This window comes from Haemaphysalis longicornis, unplaced genomic scaffold, assembly GCF_048455015.1.
Source record: "Haemaphysalis longicornis isolate Haplotype H1 unplaced genomic scaffold, Haemaphysalis longicornis Haplotype H1 scaffold_13, whole genome shotgun sequence".
Taxonomy (NCBI): domain Eukaryota; kingdom Metazoa; phylum Arthropoda; class Arachnida; order Ixodida; family Ixodidae; genus Haemaphysalis; species Haemaphysalis longicornis.
The window spans coordinates 86,578,925-86,601,934 of NW_027526233.1; the positions used below are offsets into that span (position 1 = coordinate 86,578,925).

Here is a 23,010-nt window from a genome sequence, read left to right on the forward strand (position 1 = left end):
TACATATATTATGGGAGACCCAAGCCTGCAAGGGCCGCAGAAGGCAGTGCATCGCTGTAGTGTCCCCTCCATTGCGTCAACTCTGGCATCAAGGCCGAAGTTTACTTTTTTTCATATTTTTACTTTTTTTGTTACAGAATTCTTTTCTGGCTGGAATGAAGCCGAGTGAGTTACCAATTGAATATTAATGGGTTCTAATTAAACAGTTGTTTTTTGTTGTCGCGGCCCTATCAATTAATTTCAAAGCTACACCTGCTGCAGCTCTGGGCTTGTGGTGGAGGGCTCTGGATTAATTTCGGCCACCTGCAGGGTTCATTAACGTGCGCTAGCTGAAATTTCGACGAACGGGTGTTTCCGCTTTTCGCCTCGGACTAAAAACCTGTTTTTTTTTTAATGCGATAGATTGCCCTACGGCATAACAGGGAGGTTTATAGCTGTTTATAGGTACAACATTGCACCAGTTGCACATACAAAGCCAAGAAGAGACCGGTACTGGGGTCCCCATATCCAACGCTTAAGATCGGGGGGTCTCCCAGGATGGAGGGGGTCTCCCAGGATGGAGGTGTTGGATTCTGGCGTTTTTAAGACCTGAACAAGTCCACAGCAGGTGTTCAACGTCAGCTTCTGGCACAGGAGTCACACAGAAGGGGCAGGTGTCTGCAAACGGGGCGTGGTATCGGGCAGGCCAAGTGTGAGTAACTGCTGGGGATAACGCCACCCCAACTCGAAGCCTCCGCAGCAAGACCTCCTCCCAGAAAGCGAGCCCACTGGGGAGGTCAGTTCCACGCGGTGGAAGTGACCTCCCGGAGGTTCTCTTTTTTCGCCAGCAGTTCTTCCAGGGTAGATACTCGAAGTAGTGGTAGTGGCCGTGGGAGGTCTCTTCGGTGGCAGGCGCGATCTGCCACAGTGTGGGCAGGATGCGTGTCCCGGCGAATCCATGAAACGCGGACAGGGTATGGATAATTGTCCATAACCTCGTGAATGTGTGCGGGTTGCATCGAAGACGGCTACTTGTAGCACATGTGAAGAACAGTGATGCTGTCTTCTCAGGAACCAATCCCTGGATGGGCTTTCTTGATGTGCACAGCACTGTTGAAGAAGACACACCTGCTCTTAAAATTTTCTACATGAAATTTTCTCACGTTTGATGAGAAAATTAGCTACCCTAAATGACACACGCAAATCCAACTTTTCCTTCGTCTTTTTATTCAGTACCAGCATTGCAAAAATAACAGAACACTACTTTTTTTTTGTAATATTGCACACACAAAACAACACACACTGAAAATTGGGCGGGAACATGTGCAACCAGAAGGAGTGCCCCATTCCTGATTGATTGATTCATTGTAACGTGCTGACGCAATGCAGGCACCCCGGATTTTGACCACCTAAGAGGGATCTTTAACGTGCGCCGAAATCTCGTACACACGGGCACTTTTGCTTTTTGCCTCCATCAGAAAAGTGGCCGCCGTGGCCGGGAATCGAACCCGCGACCTCATGCTCAGCAGCGCAACGCCTTAGCCACTGAGCCACCGCGGCGGGCAGTGCCCCATTTCTTCGCAATATATATGGAGGTGGGGCAGAGGTGCTTTTGTTGTCTTGGAAGATTTAATTGCGATTTCTCTTAAATGCACACCACCGTGCACAAAGCAGGCGTGTGACTTTCGTGCCTTGGGAAGTCACAAAACACGTGCAGGTAACACCTCCGCCAACCTGATGGCTCTCCCTTTTCTTTCTCTGGGTGTGCGCGTGTGATATCCGTAATTACAATGAAAGCAATATGAACCCCGACTGTAAAATTATAAGAATCTGGTAAAAAAAAAAAAGGCAGACAATAGCACGGTTGCCTGCGGAACACTTCTACATTCTGTAATGTACCACATTCCTACCAGAGCACAAAACCGACCTGGTTAGCTCTGGTTTACAATGCTCCTGTAAATCAGAACACAGATGCACACAAACAAATCTTTGTAAGGAGACCACAACCTAAAGGCAAGGGTTGAACCAATTTGCAAGCTTCAGTGGCCTTGTCTGACAAACTTAAGATCTCGCAACTGTCACTTTGTGCGTTTAAAACAAATAAAAGCTACGAAATGAATGTGAACTGTCTAGAATGTTTTTTTTTATTCGTGAGGTTGCTCCACACCTCTGACCATCCCTGAACCAGATTGTTTGCTACGTCCAGTGGTGCCGTAAAAACAAAGTCTTACAGCGAACCTCTTAAGTAGGAGAGCTAAGACAAAGTCCCACATAGAGTTGAGCTTGGATGAAAGGCCAAACACAGAAAATGAACCCCAGTCCTCAAATTTCATTACACAGCAATGTAAAGTTAAATTAAAAGTGAAGTTACTTTTAACAGTGCAGCCAAGCTATTGCAAGTCAAACAACCTGAAGCAATGCCACTAATAAACCACAGCAACCGTACTTTTGAAATGTGTCTGTTCTTGGGCTGCATTCTGAGTCATATCCGCTTCAAGAACACCCATTGCGTCCATTTGAATCTTGATTTATTGATTGATTACGAGGTTTAACGCCCCGACATTACACAGATGATGAGGTGCGCCGTAGTGGAGGGCTCCGGATTAATTTTGACCACTCGAGGGGGATCTTTAACGTGCGCCGCAATCTTGAACACACGGGCGTTTTCGCCTTTTGCCTCCATCAGAAAAGCGGCTGCCGTGGCCTCGATCTCTATGTAGCTGCACTTGTGAGCCCTCTGGCCAATGACATGCGCAGAAACTTTGCTTGTGCTGCAGCATATATGGGTCATCTGCTTTCAGGAAATCAGGGCTCACTCAAAATGAAAATGGAAAAAAAAAAAAAAATTGCGCCCGTGGTTTGTACTTTCCTCTGGCCATGCATAAAATAAAAACGACAGTGCAACAATAAAGTTTAATCTGATCTGATCTGCAGTGCCAAGTGTTTCCAAAGGTTTCTTTCTTTTTATTAAATTAAGGAACACGCATAAAACATGCTGCATTATTTCTGCACCCATGGAGGAAACAGATCACAGAGACCACGGCATTCTGCATCCAACAGCTCTTTGAAACAGAACGCCATGGCTTGGTTCAAAAAGAGTATTTCTGATCGAACGCACCTACCGTATAGGTCAGAGTGTAGGTAGAGATTTTTCACTGAAACTTTTGCCGAAAAGTCACCCTTCGACCTATATTCAGTGACTGGCTTAACTTTTTCCCCCCTTTCTCGGCTGCAAGTTAAGGGGTTCGACATATATTCCGGCTCGACCTATACGCCGACTTATACGGTATATACTGGCTATTCATTCCATCAAGTTTCACACATGGCTAAACTCATTTGGGCAACTGTTTGCAGCAAACTTTGAAAGGAAAATCTGCATCATTTCCTTTTCCTACTCCTTTTTCACCCTTTGTGTGCAGCCATTTCATCTAGCATATAGTACGCACACCATCTCCATAAAAATCACTGCACGCAAATAGACAACAACCAGAAGCCAACACGTGAGCCCAAACACAATGGCTCGTGCTTCACGTTGGTAGTACTATGCACTTTAAGCTGAACAGCCTGCTCCTGATGTTACACATGCTGCTGGTGCACTCCGCAAGCACTCAAAAAATACAGTAGAATCTCGATAAACGGAAATCGCTTAAACGGAATTGCCGCTTAAACGGAATAGCAGCCTGTAAGTTGGTTGGTTTTGTATTGAGATAACGTATTAAAACTCTCGGTAATCGGAACTAAAATTTCTGCGTCATTGTGTAAACGGAACCAGAAATGGAACTTCTTGTAAAATCCACTGGCATGAGAATCAGCGCTTTACGGTTTTGGCTGTTTCGTTCTTGTTTTTTTTTCTTCCTCCATGCTTTTTTTAAGCCTTGTTGGCCTCGTAAGTGGTTAGCCGTGTTAGCGCAACGAATGCAACATCGCAGTTCTTATTCCAGTCGTTAGGTCTCGATTCTAGACGTCGAGGCTACAGGGCTCACCTCCTGTCGCCTCGTTCGTGCCATCGTTGTGCTATTCATCCTTCATTACCACGTTGCCGTCTTCTATTCAGTGGCTCGTAAGCACTCACGAAGTTGAGGCCTCTAGCCTCCGTGAAGATGCAGTTGCAAGGACTCAAACAAAAATAATTGATGGATTTTGTAGTGCACAGCGCCTCATTGTTGCCAAATCAACTTTGTGAATGCTGTGCCTACGCTTCTTGTAGTTTTCTTGCTTTCTGAAAAACTATCAGCTACATTCACCTTCTAGTGCTTATAGTTCCGTGAAATGCTATTAAGTGTGTACGCATAGAAATTTGCGCTTTCACAAATCTATCTCATTAAACGGAACTCCGGTTAAACATACCTAATTTTTCTGGTCCCTTGAAGTTCCGTTTATCGAGAGTCTACTGTATACTGAGGAATGCACACTAATCACACTACACTCTACGCCCAACACTTGAATACTGGGATTATATCCAGCGCATCAAAAAGTAGCGCCCTTGGGCAAGCACAGACGCACGATGCATAACGAGGTCACACCCAAGGGTTAATTCCGTATATTCCGTCCTCACGCGTTTGCCCTGCAATGCAAAACAAGCGCCACAGAGACGTGACACTTAAGGAGGAGGCAAGGCAAACGGTCCCCCAGAGACGTCTACAACGCCGGGGGATATCCGACGCCGACGCTGTGTCCGACGTGTTCGTCCATGGTCAGGGCCTTGACGAGTATCTCGGCCAGGTCAAACTTGGAGATGGCCCTGCCCACGGGCGCGTCGTTCACCATCTTGTAGTTGCCCCTGGCTGGCTCGTCTGCAAGCAAATCGGTCATAGGACGGGTTTACTCTTTTTGCGTGCGTCAGAGCCTGGCACCGGCAAAAAAAAAAAAAGGGACATTTCAAAGTTCATAAAATCTCATCCTACTCATTCAAATCACCATAGTTCTTATCATAATAAGCATCAGTGTGTTTGTGTCCACTGCAACGTGAAGGCCTTTCACTGAGACTTCCAGTCACTCCAATCCCGAGTTTTCCGAGCCCTTTCCTTCCTCTCCGGCTAATCTGTAGCAGCTAGCTGCGGCCAGAAGGATCGAAGGTAGTTGTGGAGTTGTGCTTTGGTGCAAGCTCATTGTGAATCTTGGTCACGCTGCTGGTACATAGGTACCCAAGAAGGGGAGGTATTTTTAGGGTGCCTGGCTCCATGGGGAGATGTGTGCATGTGTATGTGTGTCACATTGCATCCCCACAGCGCGCGTTGTGACTACTTCCTCCATGCCCAAATGACGACCCTGGTCCACACTGATCTGACAATACAAAATTATGAATGCAGTTGAGACCACACTCGTAACAGTCAGTGGCAGTCATCTGAATTTTTACTAACGTGTTATTATTAAATGTCTGAGGATCTTCCAGTGCCTACAGCCACTAAACAATAAGCTATGCTGCAGAGTGATGATCACTTGTGAGCATTTGGTGATGCGAGTTCAGTTCACCCTGGCACGGTGGATAGAGATTTCCCCCAAAGGACAGAGGGGGGACAAATTGAACCTATAATATTCAGCGATGAAGGAGGAAACCTGAAAATTGGAATAATAGGTAATTTATGCCACTTCTAAGGTTTTTTCCAAAGTGAAACAACTGTTTAACAGCCCCTACACAGGCCTTAACAGTAAAACTAAAGCTCTTGACAGCCTTGATGCTTCTACGAATTCCCGGAATACACTTTTGTATCTGATTGCCATCCAACATAGACACTGTAGGGACAGTGAGGCTTTAAGAGGTCAAAGCTGGGAGCACGGTCAGATTGCAAGCAGTCGACCACTAAGTCCAGGGAACAGCAGCCAAGTTGCAAAGGAGAGATGCTGAGCTTGAGAAGGACAAAGAGTACAGTTCTGTTAGGCGGTCGCAATTTCTTGCTACAGCACAGTGCGAAACCTTCCGGCCCCATGCAACTCGGCCAAGGCGTGACCTTCCCGAGCGGTCAACGTCTTCTGGACTCGCCGCTGCTTTCCCCGTTAGTGCTGTGATTTCCGTGGCCATTGCATTTTCTGCAGAGAGCGGCCGTTGCAGCGTGTCTTCACCTCCTGCCCACACCGGCATTTCGGTCTTCCATGGCTCCCAGGACGATGCTGTTTGTTGGGCACAGCCGATCGACACCCTTGCTGCCCACTGGGCATGGCCCGCCCACATCAAGTGCTCACTTGCAGAACAACACCTGTGCAAACCTGCCCAAGCATGGCATTACCCGCTGTCTTCCATGGCTTGTTCAACACCTATGATTCCCACTTTGCGGAAATGTGTACGCCTCCGAGGCCCTAGCGAAGATGTCGCAGTCTCGTACACCTGTGACAAATTAAAAGCTACGGCAGGCTACAACCTAACCTCTGTATTCCCTGTTGCGAAACGATATGTCATAAATGGCCCGGTCGACCCCTTGGCGGTACAGCTGCCAGAATTGAGCCCTGAAGCGTTGAACCCACCTGGCTCACAGACCACGAATACGTGTGGGATGTGAAACAGCTCATTGCGGCATTCACAGGTGAGAAACCAGATATGGCCACAATGAAAGACAGCGTGGACTACAAGGCTTCATATAGTTGCTATGGTAAAGTAGCTGACAGACAGGAAAGATGTGAGCAGTCACAGTTCATTCCGGGGATGCGCAATAAAATGCCGGTCGAGGTGGCCGTGCGGTTTCTTCTCCCGCAACCGATGCCGCTGGCATGCCCTGGGCCACGTGCTTGGGACATTACCTGGCTGCCCTGTGAAGCCACGTTTCCCCTACTGTCTTGCTCTTACTCTGTGGCCTGGATCCAGAAGTGCAGCAGCTAGGGCACAGTTCCTGTCATAGTGTGCTGGCCTGAGTCTCAAACTGACTGTTATGTTGCTAAAAGATGACAAGGTGGTCACCAAGATGACCCGAATGATCACTGAAGATGAGACCCCGCATCCTAAATCTCCATCCTAAGAGCCCATAAGTGGCCGACAGTTTCCTCCGTGAAGATGCAGGCCTCCGTGGTCACACACACCACCTTCGATTCGCGTAGGCACAGTGAAGTTGGTGTACCACTGTCATTCAGCCAAAGTTCTCTCGAAGGCTGGCGAAAAACCGGCAGAGGCAAAGGAGCTGCAAATCTTCAAGGGCTGAGTTGAAGGAGAAATCCGTTCAAACTGTTGTCACAAGGGTACCTGTGCGCAGCTCAACAACATTATCAATGTGAGAAGTGATAATATCTGTTCAGCGTCCTCCCTATCACTGGCCACAGGTCAACCGGTGTTGGCGCTCACATCCATTACACTGAGCGAACGAAGCGAGGACCGGATCTACCACTTTGCGGATCCCACTGCCACAAACATCCACAACTGCAATCCAGAATAGCGCAAGTCGTGGAGGTCCACTGCAGCACTCCAGCTCTATCATGTTTCACTCACCGTAATATGCGACTCAGATTGATTGATTGATTGATTGTAGGGTTCACTGCACCGATGCGACGTGGGTGATGAGGCGCGCCATAGTGGAGGACTCCGGATTAATTTTGACCACCTTAGGGGGATCTTTAATGTGCGCCGAAATCTCATACGCACGGGCGTTTTTGCTTTTCGCCTCCATCAGAAAAGCGGCCGCCACGGCTGGGAATCGAACTCGCGACTTAACATGCAACTCAGACTTCTGCAGGAAGCACTTCTGGTGCCTACCAGAATGTGGTAAAGCGATTGAGACTCTCAGCAACTCGTCTGCTCACACCTCTGAAGTCTTTGTTAAAAAACTCTCAGATGAGGCTGAACGCAAGGCCGTGCCAGGGGAAGCCATCGGCGAGGTGAAATCAAGCATCCAAATGAACGATAAAATGCAAGTTGAACGCGACAATCACCTGACGCAGACAAGGACGTCATTTCAGCGAACGTTGAAAAAAAAGGCAAAATCACTAAGAAAAAAAAAAAAGAAAGAAAAACAAAGAAAAGCATGACCAGCCCTACACAGAGTAGCAAGTACCAACTGTGGGGACACTACGACACACCTCTCTGGGTCACAGAAATATAACCATTCTGGAAGTCATTCTGGCCTCCGCACGAACAAAAAAAAAAAAAAAAAACTTGATACAAAGAAAAGAAGAGACGGAATGAGCCGCAAGAGCAAAGGCGGTCACCAAGCTTTGCAAAAGAGAAGCTGTGCACACGGTCAACGGCCAATCCACTACTAAAGCAACAAGGACGGCTGCCAATCGAAAGGGGTGGAGGAAAAAATAAGGAGAATTGGGCTCGGCGCAATAAACATGGTGTCGTAAGAATTGGTCATACCTGTTTACCATGGTGAAGTCATAGTTCGGAGTGTTTGCATATGCCACTGCTTCCATTAAGTTTGCAGTTTAAACAGTGGGCCATTGAGCCGGAAATGCAACTGAACCTTGTTTCATAATCCAGGTCACCTTTCACACATATGTGGGTTGTAAACAGCGGGCGTACAGTGTTTACAGGACCAATGGTTGTTTGACAACTGACCAGCTCGTCGGTGAAAAACTGTGGGGCGGCAGCTTTTCTTTCTGTTACTTTCTGTTAATGGGGGACATAGGAAGTAAAATGACTTTTTTCTTTACGGACCAAATCTAACCAAATTTGGAGCATGTACATATGTCAACAACCATCCTAACAACGAAAGTGAAATCCGTTTCTGGATATCTTCGGTGCTTCTTGAGTTACAAGGTTAATTGCCTGAAACTTGCATTAAAGGAGCCATGAAGACACAAAACAAGTTGGGTTAATTAGAAAGACTGTTTAGTCCCGATAACAGTGATACCAATATCATCACACTCTTCAAACAAATAACGGAGATATAAAAGAAAATGTGTGAAGCAGTTGCGGCCCCCCCGCCAATTTCCCGCAACTTTTCTATGGCGTCACGGAACCTTGTTTGTGCGATTGGCGGCCGCCTAACTGACCTGTCGCGACGACACATGACTGGACGTCTGTAATGGGGCCTCTAATTCCATTTGACCGCCTCACTTGAATGCCAACTAGCAGTTAACGCACTCAAAAATTATGTTTCGTTGTTGGCCCGTATGACGTTGTTCTTGCTCATCACTGTGGCGCAAAATTTGAAAGTTTTTAAATGCATCTTGCTTTTTCTTCGTTAAAAAAAACATCTTTTGTGGCTGTAAAGGAGCTGAGTGAGATACTGAATCCTAGTTCTTTCAAATTAAACAAAGTTGTATTTTCTCCTCATGGCTCCTTTAAGCATAATTAACTAATCAGGCAAGGGCTCAACAAGATGTTTATGTCAGTGTGATCAGGAAGGTCTAGTCTGTGCTGAGAAGCGATTAAATTATTGTTTTAAATTCTTTAGGTATAAAAAAATGAACAAGAAAACTTTCACTTCCCTTTCAGATGAGAAATAGTATCATGTCACAATTAACAAAAGTGAAACTTCTCTCTTTTTTTTTAATGAATCTCTACAGGAAACAAAGCAATAATCTAATAGCTTCTCGGCTCAAAATAGACCTTCCTGACAACACGGACATAAACAACTTGTTGAGCTCTTGCCTAATATGGCAATTATTGTTGGGTGACTTGGTCAAGGTAATTATTCTTCTAACTCAAAAATTATACAAGATACTCTTATTGTGATTCCAGTTTTGTTATTAGAATAGTTAACTACATAAATGCTCCTACTTTGATTAGATTTGGTCCCCAAATAGCAAAAATAGTTTTGCTCGGCACGGCCCCCCTTAATTTCAGCGCAAGTACGTAGTCTAGGAACACGATCTAATAAGTCCGCTAGATGCTTTTTCTCTGCTTTCCCGGCAAAAGTTGCAAAAAACGCGGGTATTCTTGAAAATCTGTGGATTATTAATACATGTTTATTGAATCCCAACAGATGAAGCCAGCCAGTTCAGTTTTAGTGCAAGCCTCGCGACGTGTTTTCCAGGAATAGTGCTTTGAATATGGGTGCACGAACATTCGCAACTTCCAAATATCAAATCGAATAAAACAATAGTGGGTTCGGCTTCAAATTGAACAGCATTATTAGAAAGTTTCGAGTAAATTTTCAAAGTATTTCCAAGTTCAAGTACATGGCCAGGCGATGGGCTTTCCCGCACTGCTCCGGTGACATGTGGCCAAGCAGCAAGAGGAGGAAGGCGCTTTAGTACGTGGCACGCCTCAACTTATCACTCCTTGCGGTTTGGGCAACTTCCCACTCCAGCTTCTTTTTTGGTATATGATGATAACGTGTTTGTCTTCAAGCTGCCCTAGTCAACACTCTCTAAGTAAGAAATAACAGCTGCATACTGGTATAGTACCCGAGTTGCTGCAGTTTTCTGGTCAAATATGATGCGTGAAGTTGATCTTTTTGAAATCCTGATTCCCATTCATTTTCCGTATGGGACATAAAAAAGAACAATGAACTTGACAAGTATCACGCGAGATTAGACACCGAGATAAAGCTTTTGTCACAAGCAGGGGCTGACACTGACGCATTCATGAAGCTTTTTGTTTCCACGCACACCTGCACTGCCTTGGTTTGAAGTATTTCTATGTGTTTCTATATTTCTATATTCCTCATGCCATCCATTCTATAAATAATGGATGGCATATGCCCTTCGTGGAACCATTGCTTTGAGGCTTTGTGCGCGAGACATTCAGGGTGCGCCAGTGGTTTTGAAATATAAAATATCCACGTGTTGTAGCACTGAAAAACGAACCCGCGAGCGCCATATATACCACACTTAGAAAGGGGTGTGGACGAGGCTCTGAAAACAGGTTATTTTTTTGTGTCTTGCTAGGCTCTATAAGTAGGATTGTTCGTTTTCCCATAAAACCCGATTTTACGAGAGTTTTACACCCCGAACAAATGTTTGAAGAGAATCGGGTTAAGCCTGATTTCTCCCCGAATGGACCTTTTCAAAGTAGCGATCTGCATAATCGTGGGCTGACGGTCTGCAGTTCTGAACCAGTACTTGCTGGAAGCAAGCCTTATAAACACAGCTTCCGAACTCATTGAGATTGACTGCCGCTAGCTCCCTCAGGCTCGTAAATGCTACATTGACGTTGTACAGGTCTCGAATTCATACTGACATGTTGTGCACGCTGATGGTAATGTCTTTAAACAAGGATGAGTGAAAAATCGATGACGCAGCTTTTCGAGAATAAAATGTCTCATTTCTTGGAAGTTATCACTGCTCTTTACTGTCATCATTACTTGATCCATTTCCAAAGAAATTCCAAATTTCGGAGAGCATTTTCAACAAACCGCTGATGTCCTCCCGATTATACTAGCTTGAAATAAAAACCGACTTTGATACAGTAGAGTTAAGAAGTTTGTGATACCATCTAAAATAAACTGAGTGTACCACCAGAGCCCTTCAATGCTTTTGAAGGACTCTGGCATTACCTAGTACATCTGTAGGTTTGACCCAAAAAACCCCCGATTTCAAAATGGCTTTACAAAGAAACTCGATTTCTCCCTGGTTATCAGTTCGAAAAATAGCACCCAATTTTCACCCCCTGATTTAAAAATATAAAACCCAAAAACAAACAACCCTATCCATACACCATGCTTCCTCCCCAGGGCTGATGTGACTTATGTTTTTTTTTTTCTTAAGAATTGTGTTAAAGGGGCACTGACACAAAAATTTTGCATCTTGTTTTTTTTTGTTGCGATAAGTAGCTAGTGACCTACTTATAACCTGTAGAAACCTCATTTGCTTCAGCGTGCGACGGTTGTTTAATAAGAGGCATTTTCAATGCGGCCAGTCGCAGTTTCGGTTTCAGCGAGTGCCGCGAAACGATGGATTTTGTGGATTTTGTGTGAACAAAGCTGACCACGTGACCGTCGGAGGGATATCACAGAGCAGAGCCGTCGTAGCACTGTCGAATCCGCATCGACGGCAGTTTCTGCGAATGCCCCCACGTACTGATCTCGTGAGGCGCTTAATTACTAAAAAGTGACTGTGGATGTGACGCAGGCGCTGCGAGTGCAAATGCTACCGCGGCTAAAGAACGACGCGCGACGCTCGAGACAGTGGGTGGCAAGACGCGCGCTGGGAGCAGCCGGCCGGTCTGCCTACAGGTCCGCCTACAGATGTGTTCGGCTCAGCACTGCGGCGGATATTCGAATGCCGCTCTCGTAAGCGGCCGGTGCAGATGACAATTTTTAATGCAACCCGCCATCGCATCATTAACTCTTTTCTCACGTAAGCCACCATGGTCGGGACTTGGGGACAATTTCGTGCAGCGGTAACAAGCTATCACTCGAGCTACCTGCGCCGGCCTGGGCCACTTCGCGGCCGTGGCCGCCGCCTGCACAGCGACCGTGCGGCTAGCTCAGTGAGCTTTTCGTGCCTCCGGCGCGTTTTCGCATCCAATGGTAATAAACAGTAATAGGAACAGAGTGCCTGGAATCGCTGTAGAACTTTGGTCGCGGCCAGCTGCCCGATTAGCTGACGAAATCACGGCACCTCCGCCGCCAACGATCGGGTCGTTCGTTCTCGAGAGCAGAAGCTCCGCCCTCCGGCCCTCCGATTGGAGCGGCGAGCCGCGCGAGCCGGCGCAAAACGCCGGTAACGCGGAAGCGGCAAACACAAACTCGTGACGTGTTTGGATGTTGTTTATTTACAATTGCGCGTGGTCCTCTGCTGGCTACTTGGTTGCGTTTCGCACACTTCAAAACTGATTTTAAATATGTTCTAGGCTGTATTCGCCGCTGATATTTTGCAGATGATGTATGTGTGTTCCCACCAATCTATCTCCGAAGTTATCTCGCCTTCAAAATTTTGTGTCAGTGCCCCTTTAATTGCATCTTGACAGAATATAACCGAATTACACAAATACAATTTAACACTTGTGGTTGAGGTCACCCCACGAAATGATAAAATGTGCTCCCATATAACATATAACATTATCAATACAACCGAAAGCAGCAGGATAGTTTCTGTGTGTGTGTTTTATATTGTAACGAAAAGAAAAGGAAATGGACAATATGGAGCGTAGGCCATGACCGACTTGTATTGACGACGACAAAGACGGGTGGCACGGGGCATCGCTCGAGCTGTGATGGCCGCATCTTAAATAGATTGCATCTCTTTTTGTAAATGCATCGCTTCAACATCAACCACGGCTCATCTCATCCATCCTGCCGCCAACGCAACGATCAATATACATGGCACAGAAAAATTCGGCAAACAGTTTTCAAAGAAGCCTTTTATCTTTCTACAGGCTATACACTTACTGAAGCAAGCTTGAGAAATGGTAACATTCAGTTTCCTTATTAGAAATTGGTAAATATTCTCTTCAATTAACAGCTGTTCAAGCAAAACGATTATTTGCTTCAAAACCAAAAATCACTAGGTGCCCACCCCTACCTTAATTTTTTGCAAAACTCATTTTTGCTTATTGGCAAATCCCGATCGAAGAGAGAGGAAAACTTAATCAGAGCTGAAGAGAGCATGTGCAAAGGATGTATCTAGTGAAGTCTCTGGTCCGGCTGTCAAGCTGTCGTACTCACCAGCGATGTGTGGTGGGAAGATGGCCACCCACTCGCGGTCGCAGGCCTTGAGGGCTTGAAACATGCGCTCGTGGTCCTCGGTCAACGGAATGAACTGCGCGGGAACCTTGGCACGCTCCCAGAACAGGAACGCTGCGTAAGACAACAATAAAAGAGGCTAAACTAGTGCTTAAGACTTTCTAAGAATGCAAAAGTGAAAGCCTAAATGGACCTCCTCCTGTTGATTTGCTCTTGAAATGTCTGTTGAACTTTGTGCCTACGTATGCCACCATCTGATCAACCAGCTGGGGTTGTTCTGCTCGCTTGCCATCGCCGGAAGCCTCCCATTCGTCCCCGTCAGCATAGGCGTGCGCACAGGGGGGGGGGGCAGGGGGGGCGGCCGCCCCTCCTAATCATCTGAAAGGGGGCGCCAAATTTGCCCCATACCTTGCCGATGTAACACATGAAAGTAAAAATTTCTGTTCAGAAATATTTTGTATGTGTTGCAATTCCATCGCATTGAAATAAAAATTTTATAACCATTCCTCTTTGCACAGCGTTTGGACCGCTAGGCCTTCAGTGGGAAGAGATCGGGAGTTGCTGTAAGGGGGGGGCAGCGGTAAGACTTTGCCCTCCCTAATCCAGAACTCTGCGCATGCCTATGCCAGTCAGTACCTTCACCTCTCAATGTGGCACGTATTGCACGTAGGGCAATAGCCTACCGGCTCAGGCTTGGTGCGGCCACAACTTTGACAACTTTTTGGTACCAACAATTTTCCGTGCCTTACAACACCCATGCCTTAAAACGTATAGATCTAGGGTTCTCATTTTTAAAAGTGGCTGTGTCTTGATCTGACATCCTCCAAAATGATTCTAAATTCTCTGCATTTAAGAAAATGCGTGGCTTTCTCGGTGGTTCGATACTGACATCTTCTTTTCATTCGGTGGCAAGGCTGCTGGGGATCAACATTTTGACACAAACAGGTGGCCTCACATGATGTAGTGGAGTTAGCAGCAGCACCTTTAAATGCACTGGTGTAGCACCTTAAAGTAACATTCCACGCTATCGTGACTGAAGAGTCAAAACACAAACACAGGCACAATTAATATGCTTTGCTGACGGCCAGAGCAATAACCTAATGTTGTTTCTTCTGCTAACATTATCGTGCATGCCTGGCAATCATTAAATTAAATTGTGCTGCTTCATTTTCTGACAAGCACAGCTTTTAAAATCCTGTACACAACTACATCATGATGTACTAGACTCTTGCTATATCCCTAAGTGGACCCCCTAGGGTACTAGACTCTCCATATAGTATCCCTGCAGTAAAACACCTATTTTTTAAATTCTTTTTCACTGTTGCACTCTGCTTGAACACGTATGGTGCCCCACCCTGCTCTTTCTAATTGTTTGGCCAACTGAAAAGCCGCAACTCAAATATCTTTACACAGATACATTACATTCGAAAGAGACTGTGACAGCGTTCCTCAATTGAGACAGACACAGAAACATCAAAGCTTTGAGCGAGTGCTGGCCTACTGCACTAATTAATTAACCATCTTCACGGTTACAGGACTCACAAGAAATGCAGACGGAGACGCGCTTCACGCCGTGCTCCGACATAGACTGCAGGATGTTCTTCAGGCCATCAGACAGCGCTGTCGTGGGACCTGCACGCAAACGTCGAACACTTTAGAATGTTTCCCCAGTTATCTTGGCTAGCATTCATCAAAGCATGGGAAAAAAAACCCATCGCTTAGACGCCGAGCCTGATTGATCATCGTCATCATCATCACCATCTGTAGGATGAAGGCATAGATCCTGGAATGCGAAGATTTATCCCAATATACTACACCAGAGCGGCCAGTCTTGTTTCGGCGAGGGAATGCTGTTTGGTTCACATGGAACCTTGCTGGTATGGTTCCACCAGCCTGGTGTAGCCTCCCTGGTACTAATGGTAATGTTTCATTTCATTTTATTTATTTGCTCCTTAAAGGCCAGAAGGCATTACATTATAAGGGGGCGCTTGCACCAAGGTATAAGAATACATACAGAGAAAACAAGAAGAAGAAGAAGAACACAATAGAAGTAGACATCAGTTAGAAATTGCGAAACTATATGGCAAACATGATGAACTGGGCAGAATAAAAGGGAAAAAAAAAAAAAAAAACATGACAACGAAATTTGCACAATCGATTCGGCAGGAGCATCACGTGAACGCTGAAAGGTTCGTTGTTTCAAGTTTTTTGCGAAATATTTTGCAGTCAGGGCACGAAGCTATGTCATTGGGTAGTGAATTCCAAATTGATATTGCGCGAGGAAAGAAAGAACTATTCATTTATAATGTACGGCACTTGATTCTAGAGATTGGGTGACTGTGGTTCAGACGGGCAGAAGCTCTTGGTGGGAGCGTTAATAAAGTGTGTTGTGATTGTGATCCTTATCAGACCAGGCAGCATGGCAAATGTGGGAACACGATGGAGGGCAGAACCTGTAACCGATTTAAAGTTACTCGGCGGCATACTGAAGGCTACTTTCGTAGCACTTCTGCAGCCGTGACATGTGAGGCCAACGATGCTGACTACAATGACACTTCACGTGCAATCCATTTTTTCAAACACCTCTTTCTTTGAGGCTACACACGCACAGATGGACAAGAAACCGCAGCCAGAGATATACAAATTCAAAAAAAAAAAAAAGAAAAAAAAGGAAACTTATGAGTAGCACAGATATGCTTGAGGGATTTATCATCAAGTGCAGTTGATAGTAGATGAAAACTTAGGTGAAAAATATTTTTTTTAGCTGGATTATAGAAACAGAAATTTCTTCTAGCTAGAAATAGGCAGAATTTCTACATAAAAATTCAGTTTCTAGCTCATTTATAGCTGAATTGAGATTTTTTTTCCGACTGGCAGCTATTACTTCCAGCAGGAATTTGTCAGTCCAGCTGGAAGAAAAAAAAAAAAAAAAACCTGTAAGCTGGAAGCAATCGTGTCTAGCTAGACTAATAATTTTTCTAGTTTGAAGCTGTTGCTTCCAGCTGTAATCTATAAACCAAGCCAGAAGTGAAGCCAGAAATTATGATTTCTCGCCGTACATGCTCTTTCCATTTTCACGGGGGAACCAAGTACACTGAGGGTGAACTCACTCAGCTCGTTCCTTGTTCCGAGGACCACGACAACGCCGTCCTGGCCCTGCACAACCTTGTCGACGTCCTCCTTCTTGAGCACGTCCCCAACCACGACGCGGTGGGGCTGGGGCGTTTCCGGAAGCCTCGAGGCATCTCGAACCAGGACAGTCACCTCATACCCTGCCGGACGTAAGACACGAGGCACTTTTAGTCTTCGGCGATGCAAGAGGGCGGGGTGTCAGCAGCTTGACACATGGCGGGACACCTTGCTGTTGCCATCCCTAGTTTGCTCGTAGCTTTGAACGGAAGAAGGAACGAGGGGCGTGGCTATGTAAATGACATTAATGATTAAAAAAAAACAGACTATGGGGTTTCACGCACTAAAGCTGCACTTGTGCTTTGAGGTGTGCCATAGCTTAAGGCTCTAGATTAATTTCTTTAATGTGGCACAATGCCTTAGCCACTGCAGGGGATGAATTTCAGATTGGGGGGTGCTTCCTAATGTCATGAGGGCTTGGGGAGTGAAGTGGCTTGACTAGCTGAGCCTCCACATCTCGCACCTGATGTCGATCGTACATCCTTTGAGGAGAAGACGGCTGAGGGGAAAGCATACACAAGGATGCATTCCTTTGCAATGGTAAACAAAATTCGTGGAAAATAATGGGGGCAGCATCAACCCTTAAAACCACGACTGGTTACACTTTTGGTACATAGGTAGCAGGCAACTGTCAGTGTTTCTTGGTACACCTGACGTGACCATGTATTTTTGCCCTGCTATGCACCCCGTTATTGTGAGCTGTCACTTAATTAACGGATGGTAGATCAACGGATGTTCACTGAGGGTAGATCAACGCTGTGAAGTCCCCATCCTAAGTGGAGATTATTTTATGACATGTACCTCTCCAGTCCCCTTCCTGAAAACCATTCTACTTGTGGATAACAATGCCAATCCCTATTCGAACCAGTGGTAGCAGAGATGAACAATTCCTTGGGGTGTTTTTTTCTTTACAGAGAATTATAAGCGATCATTTCTCTTTGGTAATATCTGAATGGAGCCATTTGCAGGTCAATAAAGTTGAAACTGAGTATACAATTCCTGGTGAAAATGACAGTACCTTGTCCTAGCGTTTAAGAGAAAGTGACCATGACTAGTTTCACATAAACTTGAGCTTATTGGGGATAATAGAAGGGCGGAGAAATTCCGTCCTCAATCACCCTAGTCTGTGGCAGTAAATGTTGTGTCCCTTTCTTTTCTCTTTTGTGAAAGGGTTGTCACAGAAGATATTGTGAGTCAAGGACCCAGAGCAACCGTGCTCCTTTTTCTTCTAGAAACACTATAATTAAATCTTGTTAATTTGAACTTTCAGTTAATTCGAACTGACACCCTGGTCCCGGCACCGCCCTGTATATTTCAATGCCGGAAACCTGATAATTCAAATGCGTTGGTATCCACAACAGTTCGAACTTGGAATCCCATAGTTTCCATTGTTCCGCGCAGAAGAAGTCGGCCCTGAGTGATTACAATGTGTTGCAAATCCTAACCAAACCAAATTACAAGATATTCAAAACAACGAAATGAAAGAACAGCGTAGCACGCACTATGCAGCTGCGCATGTCTTCTTTCTGCTGCAGTTGCTGGTCTCGACCTGCGATCACGTGGCGGGCACAACAAACTCAGCTGTGGCCTGCGCAATGCGCGTTGGTTGTCGTAGTCTTGCTTTTGTTTGTCCCATCGCGGGTAGTCAGCATAGGCGTTACTACAAACTTGTAGCAGTGCCTAGTTTGCGATAACGAGTCCAGAGGTGGCTTTTTTGTGTTCTGCCCACACAGTGTGGTTCGATGTCCATTCATTCTAGCACCCGCCCGCTAATTCGAACTCCACTTAATTCGACCAATTGTGTGGTGTTCTTCAAGTTCGAGTGAGTGAGTGAGCAACTTTTACTGAGCTTCAAATAAAGAATGGTTGGTGCGCGCAGGCCCTAGATGGGGTGGTTCCCTATTCGCGGGACCCATATGTGTCCAGTAATTCTTTTCCTTTCTCTAGCCACCAGCTGTTGCTGAATGGGGAGGTCAGAGCTGGACAGTAAGGTCTCCCATCGCTCGAGTGGGTTGGAATTGGGGGGTGTCTTGAGTTTTTTGCACTCCCCAATAATGTGTGCGAGAGTGCCGTCTCCCCGGCAGAACGGACATGTGTTGTCGTGTTCTGCAGGGTACATCTTGTGCAGAAGCGCCGGGTGTGCGAGCGACCCTGCCTGTAAGCGGCGCAATACCGTCTGCTTAGTTGCTTGTGCGGCTTCGGAAGCCTCGTTCTACTTTCTCTGTATAGGCGGACGATCTCTTTATAACTCATGTAGCATGATCTTGCCCGATCCTCTGTTGTCTTCCTTTCGTACAGGGGTAGCAAGGTGGCTGCTTTTAACTTGACCAGTGTAGATATTGTTTAAAGCAGTGAAATCGTAGTGAACAGAGACAGGGGCAGTGTGTGGTCGAGGGCTCTTCCCCCATCACCACTCCATTTGCATGACTCATGGTTGCTGCTGCCACCACTTAATTGCGAATGTACCTAATCCAAGTACGGTACATAAATAAGTTTCTCACTTTAAGCAACAAAGTCTACCAGCCTTCTGATGTTTCTCCTTGGAATGCTACCTGTGGCTTTCTGGCCTCCATCTCAGTACACCTTAGTCCAAACAACGTGCAGACTGTTATGAATCAGGATCACCCACACATCTTCATAAAACTGCAGTTTGCTTGCCACCAACAGTGCGTTAATTCAGCAGCACAATAATCTCTTCGTTAGCACTTTCCGACGGCAGAAGTTGCACAACATTTTTGCGCAGTGTTTTCCGATCTTTACATGGCAACGCCAGAGTTTTTTTTTTCTCTCGCACTTCTTGGGCAATGCGCGTAGTGTACTTTGTTGTGTTTTGCATTAGACTAGCATTGCCGGTTTTATTGTATACTCATGTAGGCATTTCGTTTGTAACGAGAATTACTGCTGCTTTACGAATCGTGGGCCGTGTACTGATTGCGTGCACTTGTGTGTCGTAACACTCTGTAAGCTTACTGCATTATTGCTTCCCTGTGAACCGCGGGCCGTGTTACTGGCCGCGTGCAAACTCTGTGTTCGCACTCTGCGCTGTACCACTCCTGCTCTGGCTGCCAAAGGGCGGCTGGCAGTGTTGAATAAATAAATAAAAAAAAAATTTAAACAGCAAAACAAAAGCGAATTAAAGTTTGCACACCTGTTCACTCGTCTCTGCAATCTCCAAAGTAGGTGTACAGACACCCTGGCATGTTAACTCCCCCTTCATGTGAAATACAGGCCTCCCATTGGGAAGTGGTAGCTTCTAACTTCTACATAACAGTAGAGCAATGATGAGTGAGTGTTGCACATAGTTAGCCAACTTGACTTTACGTGGAGATACGAATTTTTCGAGGACAGTTTTGCCAGCATTACTAGACTGTCCACCACAACCACGATTAAACAGACATCAAAAGTTCCCCGCACAGCTCGCAACTTGAGAGTTTCCAGCCACAGGGTAAGTACGGCTGCCATCTAAACTCCTCCGGCTGGCAGAAATTTATTGTCGGAAGGTATCACCCCATTATTTACTTTACTGAGATTGGCATTTGTGCGACCGCAAGAGAGAATGGCTGATGCGGTATCCTCAGGCCAACACAAAAAAAGAATCTGCCTTAGCACAGTACTGGCACCGGACTAAAGCTCGCTGAACACAGCCTTTACTATTTTTCCACACTAGCCATGCTTTGCAGTTGCAAAGCATGACCTCAAGCAACCCTACCATTTAAGTGTGGTACTTCAGTAGAACACGCTGTTGGGAAAGTTGGTGAAACTTAGAGCGCGATTCAACAAGTATCGCAGAAAGACGACAAACACAAGCGCTTGTGTTATCTTTCTGTTGTCCTTGTCAAATCGCGCTCTAAGTTTTACCAAATTTAAATATAGCTTTTGATTGACTAAGCTAAGCTTGAAGTACAAAGGCAGTGATCTGAAAATTCATTGGTATTACTATTTTCGATAATTCACAATTCACACAACTCCATATGCTGCCTTGTGTAGTTCAACTGCTTGCGTGTTGCGGTAAACGTTGGGCAGTAGATGGGCCACGTGTATCACTGCCGGCTCAAACAACCACTCAATGAACAAGCAATGAATTAACGCAAGCCAACCAAAGTTGCAAAAGCAACAGGCTGCACAGCTTTTATTGACTGCACATAGTCCGCAAGAATCCCCCAGCGTATACGCTAGTCCAGACACTGCCCCTCACTATTCCCCCTTGTACACGGGCTTCCTCTTCTCTTTGAAGGCAGTGAGACCTTCGACCCTGTCCTTGGACTGCGTCACCTCCACGTAGTACGCCTTCTCGTAGTCCAGGCCGTTGGCGATGCTCACGTCCATTCCTTTATTAATCGCCAGCTTCGCCATGCGCAAGGCGATGGGGCCCTGCGGCCGGATCTCCTCGGCCAGCTGCAGTGCCCTCTGGAAGGCCGCGTCGCCCTGCTTGTTCTGCTCGACCACGTAGTTGACGAGGCCGATGTCCTCCGCCTGTTCCCCGTCCAGCACTCTGCCGGTGAAGATGAGCTCCTTGGCCTTGGAGCGGCCCACGACGCGGGGCAGCCGCTGGGTGCCTCCAGCGCCCGGGATGATCGCCAGCGTGGTCTCGACCAATCCCATCTTGGCCGAGTTGGAGGCGACGCGCAGGTCGCACGCGAGCGCGAACTCGAGCCCTCCGCCCAGCGCGGCACCGTCCATGGCCGCTATGGTGGGCATGGGGAAGTCTTCCAGGGCGACCGTGGCCGCCCGGAGGCGGCCCACGAAGGGGCCGACGTCGCGCAGGGGCATGGCGGCCCGCTCCTTGAGGTCCGCGCCCGCGCAGAAGACTCCGGGCACCAGGCTGCGCAAGATGAGGATACGGAGGGACTCGTCGAAGCGGAGGCAGTCCAGCGAGGCCTCGAGCTGCTTGAGGAAGACCTTGCCGATGGCGTTCCTGGCCCGCGGCCGGTTGAAGCCCAGGACGGCGATGCCCGAGTGCTGCCCGCTGAGTTTCTCGACGACGATCTCGTCCGACGAGGTGATCGTGGGACCGGCGTCCGGCTCTTGTTGAGAGGAGAGGAGCCGGCGCGAGCAGCAACAGCTGGTCGAGCGGAGAGGCGAGTGCCGCATCAACGTGCGGACGAGGAGTGCAGACGCCATGGGTGATGCGGAAACAGACACGCGACAAGTGGGAGGGGACTTGAAGACGCCGCCGCTTGCACGGGAAGGAACAACACCGCAATCTACCTTTTCGCTACGGCAGAAAATAAAACACTTCCCGCCTGGATGCACCGCGTGCGAGCGGTGCTGTAGCCAAAACTTGCCCCAAAACACCACACGACCACAGACGAAAGTTTTGATAATCTCAAGTGGTCACGCCACGCATCCGGTGGAAGCTGCTACTTTTGCACCCTAGTTCTGCAAAACGCCGCTGCCAGCACTAACAAGGTTGACATTAGCGCTGCAACCGAATGCTGCAAAAAACTAACTCGTTCGCAGCGCCGCGATCTTTCCGGTGGACATCACGGGCAACAGTAAACTTTTTCCTGGAGAGGTGTGACAAGCTGGCGCTCTGTGAAGATAACAGTATGGTTATTACAATAACCCATGGAGGAAAACCTTTTCTTTCCTCCATGCAATAACCGATAGTAACATGTGATGACTGAACCGGACGCGCGCACAAAATCAGTGTTGACGATGTGTACGAGTCGCGCCTGAAATCTTGCTTTGCAATGAACACCCAGCCATGCACCCAGCGAAAAACATCCGTAGATTTTTATCTATCAGGCGCCTGTGAAACAAGCACCGGCCGCAGCGCATAAAAACAAACGCAGCCTAAAAACAAGCACAAGGTCGCTTCGAACAGTTACGCGCGCGAAACAATTTGATGGGCTTCCATATATGTGATTAAAACTGAACCATGTAATTGAACTGCATGGGTGCGCAGGAAGCAAGAAAAGAAGAATTGACAGGGCGAAACCAAATAGTATAATCTTGGACATTATAAATATAAAACGCGTCGTCACACTTGCCGTGCGATACGAGGAAGCGGGACGCAGCGCTACTCGAAGTTTAATCACGAACAAACTTACCTTGTTTGATCGCGTAGTCGAGAACTGCACGTCCTGTATTACCAGTCGATCCGAACAAGACAACTTTCTTGATTGTGGGGGCCATTGGTTAACGTAGTACGTGTTTGGTCCGGTTTGGCACGCCTACTTTCGAGTGGTTCAGCTCTGGTTCAGCTGATTGCAGACGATCACGAACTGCGGGTGGGCGGATGCGAGAAGGAAAGTAGAGTCACATGACTGACGTTTTAACAGGTGGCCCTCGAGGCCAACTGACGGGTATGTGTCTACGTAGGCTAAATTTAGATTTCAAACAC

At 46.9% G+C, this 23,010-nt stretch overlaps 2 protein-coding genes across 2 annotated transcripts; both read right to left on the minus strand.

The window, feature by feature from the left end:
• Positions 1-1,183: 1,183 nt before the first annotated feature.
• Positions 1,184-22,880, minus strand: LOC144164379 (flavin reductase (NADPH)-like). The gene is made up of 5 exons (XM_077694901.1): positions 22,718-22,880; positions 16,586-16,747; positions 15,018-15,107; positions 13,458-13,589; positions 1,184-4,772 (listed from the first exon to the last, which is right to left on the minus strand). Exons 1-5 carry the CDS (start codon positions 22,800-22,802, stop codon positions 4,618-4,620), a joined length of 624 nt encoding a protein of 207 aa, XP_077551027.1. The 5' UTR covers positions 22,803-22,880; the 3' UTR covers positions 1,184-4,617.
• On the minus strand, positions 20,743-22,074 carry LOC144164378 (methylglutaconyl-CoA hydratase, mitochondrial). Its single transcript, XM_077694900.1, has one exon. The coding sequence runs from the start codon at positions 21,783-21,785 to the stop codon at positions 20,859-20,861; it is 927 nt and encodes a 308-aa protein (XP_077551026.1). The 5' UTR covers positions 21,786-22,074; the 3' UTR covers positions 20,743-20,858.
• Positions 22,881-23,010: the final 130 nt, after the last annotated feature.